We start from the raw sequence: 16,331 nt of genomic DNA on the forward strand, positions 1-16,331 counted from the left end.
CTCTCAATCTTATCTCGATAAAGTCTGATTCATACAATACTTTTTTATTTAAGTACTAACTAGTATGCTAATCTGCAGGCAAACTATTAACTAAAAAAATATAATTTTATAAATTACGAGGGCAAATCAATAAGTGTTTCAAGACAGGCGGCGTTGCTGATGCAAGTTGGCATTACCATCTTTCAAACGACGCCATACAAAATTTCAGAGTGATTCATGCAATATGAATTGACAGCAATTCATAGTGAGCGCGTGTTTGATGTTTTCCGATACAATGAAAAAAGAGCAATATCGATCCGTGATTTGTTTCTTATTTTTGGATGGAAAGACGTGCGAAGAAATAAAAACGTTGGATGCCGTCTATGGGAACTCTTCGCCATCTATGACAACCGTCAGATATTGGTTCAACGAATTCAAACGTGGTCGTTTGTCTGTTTCTTATGAGGAGCGCCCAGGCCACCCGGCAGACGTGGTTACTGAAGAAATCGTTGAAAAAGTCCACGACATGATTCTCGCTGATCGCCGAACGAAAGTGTATGAAGTAACAGAGGCCGTAGGCGTGTCGTACGGAACGGCATTTAATATTTTGCATGATAACTTGAGAATGAAAAAGCTGTCGGCCCGATGGGTGCCGCGATTGCTTACGGTGGACAACAAGCGGATGCGGTTATCAATTTCAAAGCAGTGTTTGGAGCTGTTCAAGCGCAATCCGAACGAGTTTTTGTGTCGAGTCGTAACCGTTGATGAAACATGAAGACTGTTCTTTTTGGCTGAACTTTTGCACCAGTTCATCTTTCTTCCTTTTCTCTTCAAGAGGTAAGAAGAGGAAGAAAGATGAAACAGGCCTATGGATTTATTACTATACACACCGGAGACCAAACAGGTAGAGATCAAACAGAGGCCTATTTTACAGAGTTCGATAAATCGTATTTTTCTGAGGGGTTAAAAAAATGGCAGAAGCGTTGGGAAAAATGTATCCTCCTAAAAAGGGATTACGTTGAAAAATAAAAAAAATTTTGTGAAAAGCTTGCTTCTTCATTATTAACATGAGTACTTATTGATTTGTCCTCGTATATTAAAAAATATAATTCCAAAATTATATTTTTTAGCTGCTAATTTTGTTAAAAAAATATAATTTATAGATTTATTACATTTTTTTAGCTGTTATAGTTTTCTAGTTCGCTAATATATTAGTTTGTAAAAAAACATCGTGTAAATCGAGCCTAAACTACACATCAATCTCGTCAATGGTCTGCATATTATTTTTTCTAGTTTGTTCATCAAACATAAAGGAAATAGAGAGGAAGAGATTTAATCCTTTTTTTTCGGCACTCTTCAATCTTCCCCGATGAAATATAATAGTATCAGTAAACATGGGCGAGACGAAATAATTAGTTTACATTGATACCTAATACATACATATAGCTCAACTGTGTCTGACATATCATATGTATGTTGAGAGAATATAATCTCGGATGGAACATCACTTTTCCTTGAGGCAACATAACATTGTCTTAATGAAAAAGCTCATCGAGTAATTCATTTTCATAAGTCACTGAAATTCTGCTCTCGTGAACAGTAATTCGAAACTTGAAAATCCTTAACTTTAAAATTCGATACGGCCACATCATCGATTTTAAAATTTTGTATTTATTTAAATTTACGGACGTTTGTAAATATTTGCAATTTACGTGAGGTCTGAACTTTCGGGATTTTGATATTGGATACGCTATTTATGGAACGACAATGTTTAATTTCGAAACACGAAAGCAATGTTTCGGCTCCTCCACAGGGGAGCGAGAGATTTTACTTACTGACGACATAACTTTCGACGTAGGCATTAGCGTTAGATGGCTAATTGGTCATAAAGAAGGACCCTACACGGTCAATAATACCGTCAGTATTAACAAATACAAGCGGAATTCCGCACGGAAAGAACGATTTTGCTCTGAAGTATTTATTTAAAAATTTAGCTAGATACAGATTTGAAAATAATTTAATTAGGCTATCAAAATAATAGGAATCTCAAGGATGATGAGCAATGCTACGCTAGATGTCAAATTTGTATTAGACTGTATTAATAATTTAGGAAGAATAACAGATATTGAAGAATTACAAAATTAATATTAATTTAAACATGATGAAAATACTATAAAAACAAAGAAGATTAAGAAACAATATCTCGTGGTATTACGAGGATTTCAACACCATGAAATGAATCTCGCAAAATTCTGGTACTGCTAGTCACTTCGCCATTTGAGAAATGTATTCTATCTTCGTAAGAGATTAAAATAAACGTTTATAATATATAACTGTCATCCTGAACATTATATATTACTGCAGTGCATTGCAATAAAGGCTGTGAGCGTCTATGTATATTACGAAATTTTAATATATCAATTTCGCAAGCGCTAAAATTGTTTTTAGAAGAAATCAAGAAAGAATATTACTAACATTATGTATTTAAAATTAGCAAAATATATTTGCAAGAAGATGTTTTATATAATAAAGACACCTGTATATTTTTTCCTTTAATTGCATAAAAGTACATACATAATACGAGCTTCAGTTGAGGGAATGAATTAAAATGTAAATCAAGGGAAAAAGAATAGGCGGCGAAGTCGTTCAAAAGTGTGACATTCTAAAAAATAATAGCAGTCTTGTTCAAATGTCGCCGGTTTTGTTCGAATGTCGATGGAGCATTATTCAATAATCGCGTGACGTGTCATTTGCTACCTAATGTTCTCACATGTGTTCTTGTATGTGGACGACGTATTTAAAAGTTGCTGACTTCTTTCAAACGTACAATGTAAGAGATGTATCATAGGACAAATTACACACTTTTCCAGTATTTAACACTCTAGTCTTTTTAAATATTAACTATCTCTCGTTTTGCTTAAAAATTGTTCACAAAGTATTCTTTTCTGTATAGCAATTATATCAAAATAAAAAGATATAAATTTTAAGAAATAAAAGGTACTATTTCTTAAAATAGGTATATTGTGTAAGGAGAATTATGTTAAAATAACATTTCTTGCAATAAAAAAATTAATATGTGTATAAAATTATTAATGTAACACACCTGTGCCATTTTAATAAGAATAATTAAATATTAAAAGATTATTAGCAACTCTCTTCCTAAAGTTTGTTAAAATTTAAATACTATTGATTAAAATATCAATACACAATGTTTCTGTTTAATATTAAAGCATGTGATATTTTTAACATTGTAATCATTCATTTAATCATTATTATTATCTATACTAAACAGTTGCATTATCAGCTGCGACCTGTTTTCATTGGCATTCGTTAAAGATTCATTCAGAAAAGTAGTCGGTGGTCTCTTACACGAGAAGGAGTGTTCGTTCATTCATTACTTTACTAACTACACGTGGTGTCGCCGCGCTTTAATTCCGGAGTATCGCTTTAATGAGTAATGATGCGTTCACTACTACGGCGATTGCAAGTGACCAAAATTTAATTTAACTGCCACCTTTGAGATGATCGAATAATTTCTCATTTCGCTCCCTATTCTCTCATCTCCGTTTATTCTGTCGCACAAAGACGCGCACTTTCGTAAAGATATAGTTTGACTGGTACAAGGATAAGAAATTTCCATGGAAACTCTTCTAATTTTCTCCTAATATTTCGGAAATATTTTTGTTTTGCATTTCTCTTGATTGAGTTTCAAAAATAAGATTTATAAACGTGTCGTTATTGTACCTAATCCCTGCGTTAAACCATGATGAAAATAAAAATCAAAGCGTAAGTCGAATGTAATCGGAGAGTAATAAAAGCGTAAACGAAGTTTCTAGAAGGTGAAAATTGAAATAATGAACGTAAAAGAGGCGTTTACGCTTCTTTTACTCTCCCATTATATTCGAGCGTACTTATACGCTCTGATTTTTATTTTTATCAGGGAATATATAACTGTCTGCGGAGGAGTTTATGAAAATTCAGTGCGCCGAGGAGAAAGTTTCCACATCGTCGCGGAAAGGTCTTTAAACCGGCCTGACAGATTTCAACAAAAACTTTTTCCACTGCATCTGAGATATCAGATCTGAATTAATGAGTTTCCTTCCTTCAGTCTACCAAGTTTGACCGTTTAGGATCTTTGTTGTGTATTCAAATTATGGTCTTAGGAAATACTTTATTTAATATTAATAAAATAAACGGCAAAATGTGAAGTAATTAATTAATTGTCAGAGTTAATTCGGTTTCGAAACACGCTTCATCACAGCTACATCCCAACATTTTTTCAGAAAAGAGCGGTACGCAAATATTAACAGAGTTAGTACAAAGTGTGGTTTACGTTAACATTATTTGCGGACGGATGAATTAAAAATCAAAGGTTGTTGCTTGTTGCACGATGAATCCGCTGTTACTATATTTTGATCCACAGTGAGAAATAAAAGCATTTCCCAATCCTTTTACAAAATACCGCGTGCACTTTTGATGAAAATAAACGTTTTTTTAACTAGTCACGAAGGCGTTCAAAGGCAGAAAAAATTCTTTGTCAAATTAATAAATTAAAATGATTTAAAAATTGTTAGATTTTTCTTTTAGAAATTTTTCAGTAAAAGATTTATAATAAAATTAAAATAACATTTATTATATAAATTGGTTTTGTAAAGCATTAACTAAAAGATAATGAGAAACTAATACATTTAAACATAAAATAAAATAAATCTAAATATAAAAAATGCTTTATTATAGAAAATAACGTATTATATTAAATGTATAGCATCGAATATTTATTCGATAATAACAGCAAAAATTTTACTTAAAATTAGCTCGCACAAAACCGCATATTAGTCTCTTATTATTTTTTATACAATACATTTACGGAACAATTTTTAAGTAATAAATATTATTTTAGGTCTATCTTAAATTTTTACTGTAACATCTCTGAAAGACAAATTTAGCAACTTTAGAATCAGTTTAATTTATTGATTTATCAGAGAATTTTTTTTATATTATTGCGTGGCTTTGTGTCCTAAGTGTTCCTATGACTTCGCATAATACATTTTCTTTTATTTTTTTATGAATTCATGAATCAATCGTCAGCGGTATTTCAACGCGGATAGCCTTTTATTTCGCTCACATATTCATTGAATTCACTTGAAAGAAATCCTAAAAAGTCAAGGCGAATAATTCCAAGGTATTTCTCTCGTTTCATATTTGCTTGCAAGATGTTATGAGAAAATATAGCAACTTTACTCTAGTAGCTTTCTGTAGAAATTCTAATGTAGAATCGTAGACCTAATAAGAATAGATTGCAAGATGTTATGAGAAAATCTAGCAACTTTACTCTGGTAGCTTTCTGTAGAAATTCTAATGTAGAATCATAGACCTAATAAAAATAGACTATATATTTCTATACTACATAGTCCTCCCCTCCCTCTCTCTCTCTCTCTCTGTCTGTCTGTCTTTCTCGAAAGTAATTAAAGAGAGAAGAGACATAGTAATACAATTAAAGAGAAATGCTAATATGTTAAATTCTTTCTAAAGTCCGCGACACATATGTTTCTTTATTTTATTGCTTGCATTTTAATTGATTACTAAAAATTATGCGTTTTGTGTAATAAAATTCTAGTAGTTCACTAAAACATAAGCAATTCAGTAAGAAATATTACATTGTATGCCGCTGATTTAAAAGAGTACTAAAGTTAAGATCAAGATATCACAAAGTAAAATTAATAATTAATATCACTTTTTAAGCTCGTGTAACTTACACACAATTAAATATAGAATCCCACTAAAGAAAAAATTAGCTACTGCAGCAAATTAGATGGTTAAATATGGCATAGCATTTTTAATTGGTTGGAACAGCCAATTGTTGATTGTGTTAGCCTATCCGCAATGTCAGTATAGGATTTTGATTGGCTAAAATTGGTGGCCAAAAATTGATTGCTACAGCCAATTAAAAATGCTATACCATATTTAACCATCTAATTTGCTGCAGCAACCAATCTTTTAATATAATCCCGTACGATGAATATAAATTATAACCTTGTACATTTCATATTTCGAAATTATAATTTATACTTATTGTACAGTGTTATAATTTATATTCACGGTTGAGATAAAGCCATAATATAAATTATAACTCGTTTTAATGACCGGGGTGGTTTCTATATTTAATTAATAGCGAATTCGGTCGCTTGCACTATACTAGATCAGTGCATACTAAAAGCTGCTTTACATGAAATTAACAAAGTTAAAGTATATAAATGTAAAAGTATATAAATATTTTAAACGATTAACTATCTACTAATGATATAGTCACGTTATTTAACAAAATATATATGTATAATTTCATTGTCAAAGTTGATTATATTGTATCACTGCATTGAGATATTTTATGTAAAGCAGCTTTTAATATGCACTGATCCAGTGTAGTGCGAGTGATCGAATTCACCATAAGATCAAGAAATATGTAGTTTATATCTACTTGTCTACATCTATGGAAAAAAAATGTCAATCAGGCGGAAACACAAATTCATGTAGGATGTTGATCGAGTTTAAATCGAAGGAAAGATAAATCGAATCGCTGTTTCGAATTACTTTGATACGCAGATCGCGTCAAATTGCTTCCATTTTATTACATCGAAGTTTACTAATTAATATAAAATAAAATAAAACGATCATACGAGATACTCGTATATGCTTATGAGAGCTACTACTCATCAGTAAATAATAAGAGACTAGAAACTGTGCACAACATACTTAAATAGCTTTCGGATAAACTTTACTTTAATAGAATTTTTAAGCAAGCTTAGTTGCTTAAAATTTATTATCTCGGGAATCACTAAGGTGACATCCGATTAAATTTTCACTTAAGATTTTAAATTGACAGGAGAGAGACTTGGCAAAATGAAGAAAACACGGAGAATTTGAAATATACTCAACATTTCTGCCGTGTTTTCGCTGCACGCTTCCTTTATTATGCGATCAAGCAAATGGGGAGAACAAAGAGAGCCTATTGTGACGCGATGCTGAGAAGGCACAAAATTAATTTGTTATAACTATACCAGAATGTTTTATAAAAATCGAAAGAAACATAAAACAGAAAAGCATAAATTCTCTAGTTTTTTCCTATATTTAGAATGCAATTTTCTCCTTTGTAAAAGGATAAAATATAGAAAACAGAGGATATCGATATTGAAAAAAACTTGAATCTTATTTCTTAATCTTGTGATACGTTTGTATCCCACAAACACAGAAATTGATTTAGCCTAACCGCAATTAAAGGTCATGAAGTCGTTTCCTCGCTGTGCCTTCAATTCGAAATCTCATGATCGTTTCGGTATCGATTATCTGTTAACAACCGACATTGCGCGCAAACACTACACGCATGTATGTACACTTCATCCCCCGTGACGCCGAATGATTCTCCTCGTAAAATGATAAGGAAAAGCTTGGAGCACGATGATCGTGACGTATATAACGCCATGGTTTGATTTGTGATTATACGACGACGATATTTTACGCATTTTCTTGCAACGAGCGATAAACCTTTATCATCCGTTTTAATATGAGCAAAGTAACTTCTCTTGTAAGCGATGGAAGAGAGAATTTACAGCTCGTCTTGTAAAAGGCGTAGGAGACAAATAGATAAATTTACGTCAGTTCTGCACTATGACGTTGGTACTTTTTTTAAGTATTCTTAAGTATTATTTAAGTATTCTACTGGCAAAAACGTGAAATGCATTTTGCTGATTTATCAGAAGTGTATGAAGCCGTTTGAAACTGAATTGAAGAAAGTTGACTTTTAGGTACACCTTGCTTTTCTGAAGATTGCGAGAAATACTCGCAGTTTTCTCATATTAGTCTTTCGACATTTAGAATAAATATATATCTGAGATAGAAATTATTAATTCAAATTACATAGAAAAAATAATTATATATAAATATACTTTAATTATATATTCTAAAATATCTCATTTAACTTAACCAAATAAAATTTTTTAATTTATTATTTTAGCTAAATCTGTAAAGTCTCAAGATTTTTTTTACTGACGCATTTAAATTAATTTTGTAAAGCAAAAATTTACTAACAAATAAAACTGAATTAATACTACATTTATTAATTAAATAAATAAAATAATTAATAAAATTCAGAAAAGTTTGTAGCAGGAAATTGATATATATATTAAAATGTTAAATCAATGATTAAAAAGATTATAACTTATTAAGATTAGATCTACTTTCAAGTTCAAGATGATTTGTTTAGAAATTCTCAGCGAGAATTGCGCGGTCGGAATGGGAAGTGAAATTCTAGGTAATGTCGATACTAATTCATAGGCATCTTCGGCACGTGTATTACACTATTATTAGGTCATTAACTAGTATCCAGTGGACGATAGGATGCTCTCAGATCATTAACTAATTGACCTAACTAACTCAATCTTCGAATAGTAACGATTCAACGACGGCGCCAGCGAAAAGATAAGCTATACATTAAATGAAAAATCGAATTAAACCCGTCGCTTTATCATTGATTAACACTAAGCAAGTTTTGTGAAGAGCAAAAGCACTTTTTAAAATATGATCGAATTAAATAAAAAGTGCGTTAAACCACTTATGCCTATACAATATTTATTTTTAACAAATCGATTACAGCATTAAGCTATTAAGCTTATTATTTCATATTTCGTTAATTTTATTTTATTAAATTTGAATTTTAATAAAGTCTAATTTTATAAAATTTTTATTTTATCTTATTAAATCCGAATTTTAATAAAATACTGGATATAATATATCTCAGAGGTCATTATACTTTCTTGCGTAATGTTATGTTTTGCAATTTTTATTTCGCAATAGCGTATAAATATCTTTTCATCGGGATACGCAAGTATTCGCAGAAAATCATCTTTCTTTCGAGAAATGCGTTTATTATTCGCAAACAAATCAACCTAATACTGTACGATCGTACCTTACACACTTTCACCAGTAGTGTTTCCAGTGCGAGCCGGTATTGAACTTGTCATTATCGTCGTGATGATTGCGACTGCGAAAGTTTACAAGCAGAGAGGAGTGACCATCGCGCGACAGTCGTGGCGCGGTATAAACGTCAAAGATAGCGATTTCAGCTCTTCGGCGCCGGTTACGCAGATAAAGGCTGAAGCCAAGCGCCAGCTTTAGCCGTGGCGACAGCCTTCGGGTATAATTGCTTCTAATTTTACACACTTTTATCATTTATCGTCGCCGCCGATTCTTTTTCTGTCCTCCGCTGGCGCTACGCATCCGCCATCGGTCGCCCCCGGAACGCCGAGTGTTCGATTCGTATTTGCGATAAATAGCACGTGGTACCCATTGTATGCCGTTCTAATTACATATCGGCGAGACGATAAAATCGGGGACTCTCGCTGGGCCGTATAAAAATCATCTGGCAAACGCGACGTTTTTGCCAAGATAACAACCGCCAATTGTAAACGGCCAATTGCGAAAGCTTGGCTCTGTAAACTGGAACGTGCGCGCAAACGCCCTTTTACCCTTATTTATACAAAGCGCGCACGCTTTGAAAAATCTCGATAGAGATATTAGAACAGATACTGTTTACGTTTGAAATTAAAACAGAATTGCTAACGGAGCTATTTCACCATTATAAATAACAGCTATAATTTGGTTAGGCGCACTTTGATGCACGTTAAGGATGTATCAAGTGTATATTGTGTGTAAAAATATTATGACAATTATAGGAGTGGGTAATTTTGGGACCCACTATTAAAGGTACACAATTGCACCTTTTTTTATAGTGAATGACTTCTGCAAGTAATCGAAATTGAAAATTTATATTTTTCATATATAAAAATGAATGAAATATGAATTATATGAAACAGTTCAATAAGATCAATATTTATATTTAACAATACGATTGTATAGGTTAATTAAAATTTTTTTCATTCTATCTTAATTATTTTTTAAAACAGCACATCTACTTCTTATTAAAATAATTTTTAATTCAGATTCTAAATCGATTTTTTGTGTTACAATTATAATATAGAAAAATTTGTAATTTTTATATATTTTTTTTATTTTGTTAAAAAAATACGTATAATACATCTATTGTATATAAACAAGTTGATGTAAAGATGTGTGTTTAACTTAAATTTAGAAACGGGTTAAACCGTGAAATCCTTAATAAACTTTATTGTGCTATTAATATGTATTTTATAATTTGAAATATTTACGTTTTACTTTAACACTTAGATTAGAAATCAGTGAACAATGGCTTTAATGTGCACCAGTGCGCACTACTACGTCCAATCGAATTTGCTATATATGTATAAGAGAGTTCGCAGAATATTGCACAAAAATACGAATGCACCCTGAAATTCAAAGCTCTGTAATAAAGACAAAAGATTACTCGTATGCAATGCAGTGTATGCTTTGTTTTTTTAGTTAAAAAAAATTATTCTGCTTTCAACTAATAGTATCGATTATTCCGCTTTTTTATCACTGTGTACGTAAATACGAAACACGTGTAACACAAAAATTTAATACTATAGGACAGTGATATATTTTCCAAGAAAAAACCCGGTAATAGGATTTCTTTGTAGTGTATAGCTCCGAAATTTCACGCATTTTCGCGAAGCACATCGATCGCTTTGTTTAAAAAAAATAATTTTGCTATTTTTCTAAGTTCATGATGATAACGCAAAACTGAAACTCTGCAAATCCGCAGTTTTGTTTATGGAAGATTAAACTTGTGGATTCATTGACGAAATTTAGATCAACACTTTTAGTGATATTTATAAATACGCGCGATTAAGCCAAATATACATACTCTCTAATTTTTTTAAGTGGAATCTTATTCTAAAATAGAGATACGTGATCTCTTTTAATAAATTGATTTTTTAATCGATTTTTAATAGATCAGGTTGACCAAATTCAAATCACTAATCGAGACTTAATTAATCGATCTGTTGAAAATCAATCAATTCGATCAAAGAATATTTTTTTTTAGTAAAAAAAATATGATAATATAAATTCATTTTAATTTAAAAGTCCAGGTTTAATAATACTTGTAGTTATTAACTACTGACTTAAAATATCGTATATAAACGTGATTAAATTCAATTTCATAGCTGTCGAAGTGTCAGCTGGTGTTATAAAATCGGATTTAACAAGTATTTATACATTTTGTTCGTCTAGAAAACGAGACACAAATAATACAACACCATAAAAATTTATAGTAAGCGTTAACACGTGGTGAACTATTTATTTTTAATTACTAATTACTATACATTTCGGAACGCAGTGGAATGTATCTAAATCGTAGTGTCTTCTGATGAAAATAAATGTAACTCTTATTGAAGAAATCAAAAATCAACTTCTTATCAAATAAATTGATTTACTTTAAAATCAGACCTCGACGAACCGATTTAAAAATCAATTTGGGGGTAGGGGGAGCAAAAAATCAATCTTTTAACAAATCAAATCGAGATCGCACATCCCTTTTCTAAAGAATAAAAATTGAGCCATAATTTTTTAAAAAGAATAAAAATTTTCAATACTTAAAAGTGAGATTTTATTCTTCAGAGAGTGAGATTTATTTTAAAAGTTTTAAAGAGTAAAGAAGTAAATGAATATTCTATATATTACGCTTTTCATATCTTGTGAAAAATTGTACTATCTCATCAGAAAATGTAATCTACGCATTTACATTACGTACCAATGATAATTCTGATTACATTTAACCCTTACACGCACCCACGTAGATTACGTGAACCATGTTTGCTGCGGGCTCATCTAGAATGCATCTAGTAATGCATCTGGAAAATCAGTTTAGCTGATTGCATTGTGGATAATCTATGTGGTTATTAGCCATAATAATAATCGTGGTGGTTATGTTCCCTTTTGAACTCACGCGCGCTTGTTTGGTGGATTCATATTATAAAGCGGTTAATTATTTCATATTAAATTCTATATTAAATTCAACTTTATTTTCCGGCTTGTGTTTCCGCCTAGTGGAAAACGAAATTTTTAATTTGTACTAATTAAAAAGAATATTAAATAATTAATCTCTCCAATTACCGCGATTGACTCTCATTCGTCCTATACATTTCCCTTTATTTTGTAATTTAGAAAGGTTATTATGTATATTATTTGAAATCTCAGATGTTTTCTTCAATTTTTTTATCTTTCGACTGACGCTATATAATCTCTTGTTCTAATAAAAAAAAGTGTGGAGAAATGCTTCTTTTAATTTTGGATAAGCTTTGGGTATATTGTAATACAACACGAAATATTTCCTTGCAAAATTATTCATTTTTGAAATTTTAATTATTTCATTTAACTTGATTCAATTATATTTACAATGAAAATATCTAATATATCTCTAAGATAAATTTATTTAAATACACATAGATGTATTATTCTAACATCTGACTTTGACCATAAATGATGCTCTCTTATTTACAATTAGTTGACTACAGTCTTGTTTCTAACTTATCACTACTTATAATAAGAATTTAAATTTGAAGTTAAAAACAATTTAAAACAATTTACAATAAATGATTCATATTTAATTAACTGAAGTATTTAATATCCTTTTAAATTTTTTCGTGTAAAATAGCGACTGCCCTTTGTCGAGAGAAAACTACATAAGGTATTTTTATTATAATAAAACATTTAATTTTATACCTTTATCACGAATCGCGCATATATTGCAAATTGCAGTGATTTTACAATTATATTTAATATAACGTCATATGGAAGATGAACAGAAACGCGCGGGCGGATAGTGGGAGGAAAGATTACATGAAAGAAATCATTGAAATTACAACTAGAATCGATGTATACACGTACACGATAAAGGATAGCAAACTAATCTTCGCATTCATGAGATGACTCCCGCGGATGTAGGACAACGAGAGCGTCATACCTCGAGCAAAAGCGCTGCAGAGTTTGTTTTGAGTTGCGTTATGCGATCAGTTCGATGTAATATCATCTGCGAGAATGGCGGGACTTTAGATTATAGCTTTATTCTCTAACTGGAATATATTAGATTGTCTGAGTATTTCAGATCTGTTTACAACAAATGCCGCATCTATAATAAGCAAAAATTAATCTTGCTGTATGCTCTTCTTGAAGTAGCTCTTGCATAACTCTAGTCTGCTACATATGAGCCAGATTGACACAAGCAAAAGATTTACATGCATGCATTTTTTAATCGTTCAAAAATCTATTTTACAAATAACGATTAAGGCAAATATGTACACTTTGATTATTTATTAATATTCAAAATTTAAAATATTTTATAAGTTTAAAATATTTTTCTAACTTTACACTCTGTAAATTTAGATACATTTTATTAATATGATTTTTTTAATAAACAACTTTTTAAATATAAAATTTTTACATATATCTACATAAATATTATTATTTTCTTCCACGAAAAATTTTACCAAAAAAAACATTACGGTACACTTTATAAAACTTTTAGAAAACAATAAAATTATTTCAATACAGTACATAATAAACGATTATCGTAAAACGATTTATTTTATGACGGCGTTTTTTATAAAAAATTAAAATTTTCACATTTATGCACGACTTAAAATAGGCTCGTAGAAAAATAAAAGATTCCAATAATAGTCGATTCCAATAGAGCACGTTACAGAAAATCCGGTGGAAAACATCTGGTGAACTATAGGAGTCGCAAGACGGGGGCGAGAACGATATACCGAGACCTGTCAAAGCCGGGCACGTTGTTGACACGGAACAATCGCGGTATTCCACGTATGATTACTCGAGAGGTTTATGCGAGGCTATACCTATATCGTTCATACATGATAGAAGATCGATCGTTTAACGCTTGAAAGTTTCAACGAGAGCATTCCGCCAGATTATCCTCTACCGGATGCCGCCGATCAAGATGCGAACAAAATTCGATTAATACGATAGAGAGGATTGTTTAGAGACAACAGTTATTTGGCAATATTCATTACACTGCAAGCTGCAAAGCTGCATGGCCAAAATAGCCAAGTAAATTTAAAAAATACTAAACAACTTGCAGTTAATTATGTCATTTGGATCAAATGTTTAATCAGCTTTGATAACTAAAAAAAAATTTGTATCTAGAAGAATTTTAGAGGTGCAGTGTATATAAATTACATCATAATAATTACATATTTAATGTAACAAAAGAGGCAGACGATTAATGTATAATAAGTAAAATCATAACTCTGTCTTTTAAAATTATAATTTATGGAGAGAAATCTTTTTTGTGTTATACTGAAATATAAATTTAAAAATGTTACATTATTAGATAATGAAATAATAAATGTAGAATTAGAACATAAATTGTAAATAAATATTAATTTTAAGTTATAATAAATAAATAATGTGTGTGTGTTATGTGTGTGTGTGTGTGTGTGTGTGTGTGTGTGTGTGTGTGTGTGTGTGTGTGTGTGTGTGTGTGTGTGTGTGTGTGTGTGTGTGTGGAGATAAATTAAATATATTAAAAAGGTCTATTTGCAATTTTATTATATTAAACCAACTGTTGTTAATTATAAGTATAAAATTTCACATGGAAATTCTTCAATAATGAGAGTTCAAGTCTCTTCATTTATCGAACAAATTAAATATCGTTTCCTAACGCTGTAATAATTTTGTCATATTGAAAAAGGTTATATAAAATCCGCAATAAAAAAATCCACAGTCGCAAATTTTACTGGGAGTAAACTTTCTCAGCTTACTGGACTGCGTTCAGAATCGTTGTCCGGATGCACCCAGATTTTATCCTTGTTGTTCACGAATGTTAAACAAGGATAAAAGAACATCTGGGCGCACCCAGATGATAATTCTGAACGCAGCCCTGGTATCGTTAAACTGTCAAAAAGTTCGAACAATAAAGAAAGAAAGCGCAACTCTTATAAATCTCAAAATTTTCTTCCGTGACTATTATTATCTAGTAAAAAAAACTTCTATATATATCTGTACCGAGCACCATTGCTTCTGTAAATAATTTTTATTTTGTGTGTTAATTTTGTGTGTAATTAAAAATCAATTATTACCATTCATAAATAAATTTACTTATACTAGTACTTATGACAGTGTCAAGTATCAAGCTCGTGAATAGTGTCAACACTAATAAATAACACGATCAATTTAAACGAGCAAAATTTAGAGATCTCAGAATGTAATTATAACTATAAAAAGAGAGAGAGAGAGAGAGATTCGACATATATAAACCAAACGTTTCGAATTTCATTGACTCTTCCTCAGTGATATCCTATTTCTATCTTCAGTGATATCCTATTTAATGAAAACGTATTTAATAGATTGAATAATTCAAATACTGTCCTCCTTATTTTAAAAGAGATTACCGAATCAATATAACAAGAGTCGGATAAGTCTCTCTTCTTATCCCTTTAAATTATCCCTTTTATATTATCCTTTTTTAAATTATCCTTTTATCTTTTATACTATTTATATTAAAAAAAGACGTATCTGACTCATTAATTCGGTAATCCTTTTTAAAATAAGGGGAAGAAGAATACTTAAAATCATTTAAATTATATGATTTATCACTGAACGTACAACGGACTTTGATAGCATTGAAGCAGGGTCAATAAAATCCTTTTATATATGTTAAATTTTCATATTAAGTAAAAATTACAGTTACATTGCAAGACCAAAATTCTGCTCGTTTAATTTGTCTCGTTTTATTATATTTATTAATAATTTTGTTTATATTTCTCCTTTCGATTTGTAACGCGTAATAACTTGAATCTGATTGTTGTGAAACGCGACTTGTTACTGACAGATTGATATTGTACGCTACTCAGTGTTGGCATTTAAAATATCAGCCAAGTTTCAAAAGATTGCTCAACTCTGTGTAATAAGCGGAATCGCTTGTAGTGAAAAACAAATAAAGATAAATCTCTATTTGCACATTCAGTGCACGATTTATGGCGCAGCATTCGCATGTTGAATGAACGCGGATTTTAAATGCCTTAGAAAGAAGCTTTCTAAAAACATATGAAACTTTTATGGATATAAGCCGAATTCTAGAGGCCGGATTGAAATATAAGTATAAAAAGTATTATTAGACAGTGAAATAATAAGTGTAGAATTAAAATAAATTGTACATAAATATTTATTTTAAGGAATAATAAATAATTGATGTATGGAGAGAGAAATTAAATATATTAAAAGGGTCTATTTGCAATTTTATTTTAAATCAATTGTCATTGATCATAAACACAAAACTACAAATGGCTGAACGAAACAAGACATATAAAATCCCAAAATCCGAGATAAATCCATAAAGTTATATTGAATAATCCAATGTACGATACATCTTGTAAGATGTTCTA

At 30.6% G+C, this 16,331-nt stretch overlaps 2 protein-coding genes across 3 annotated transcripts in view; one reads left to right on the top strand and one right to left on the bottom strand.

Annotated features, from left to right (window-relative positions):
* Window positions 1-16,331, bottom strand: part of Dh44 (corticotropin-releasing diuretic hormone 44) — a 33,530-nt gene that overhangs the window by 14,548 nt on the left and 2,651 nt on the right. Inside the window, exon 1 of one of the 2 annotated variants that reach the window (XM_018519818.1) lies at window positions 8,939-9,007. The exons of the other annotated variant lie outside the window; for it this stretch is intronic. The gene's annotated coding sequence lies outside the window, so the exon portion shown is untranslated. Of the gene's footprint in view, window positions 1-8,938; window positions 9,008-16,331 lie in introns of those variants that run through there. 2 annotated transcript variants of the gene reach the window in all.
* LOC108769056 (histone-lysine N-methyltransferase SETMAR-like) lies at window positions 275-754 on the top strand. Its single transcript, XM_018519802.1, has one exon. It carries the CDS (start codon window positions 275-277, stop codon window positions 752-754), a length of 480 nt encoding a protein of 159 aa, XP_018375304.1.

The sequence above is a fragment of the Trachymyrmex cornetzi genome, unplaced genomic scaffold (assembly GCF_001594075.2).
Source record: "Trachymyrmex cornetzi isolate Tcor2-1 unplaced genomic scaffold, Tcor1.1 scaffold85, whole genome shotgun sequence".
In the NCBI taxonomy this organism is placed as follows: Eukaryota; Metazoa; Arthropoda; class Insecta; order Hymenoptera; family Formicidae; genus Trachymyrmex; species Trachymyrmex cornetzi.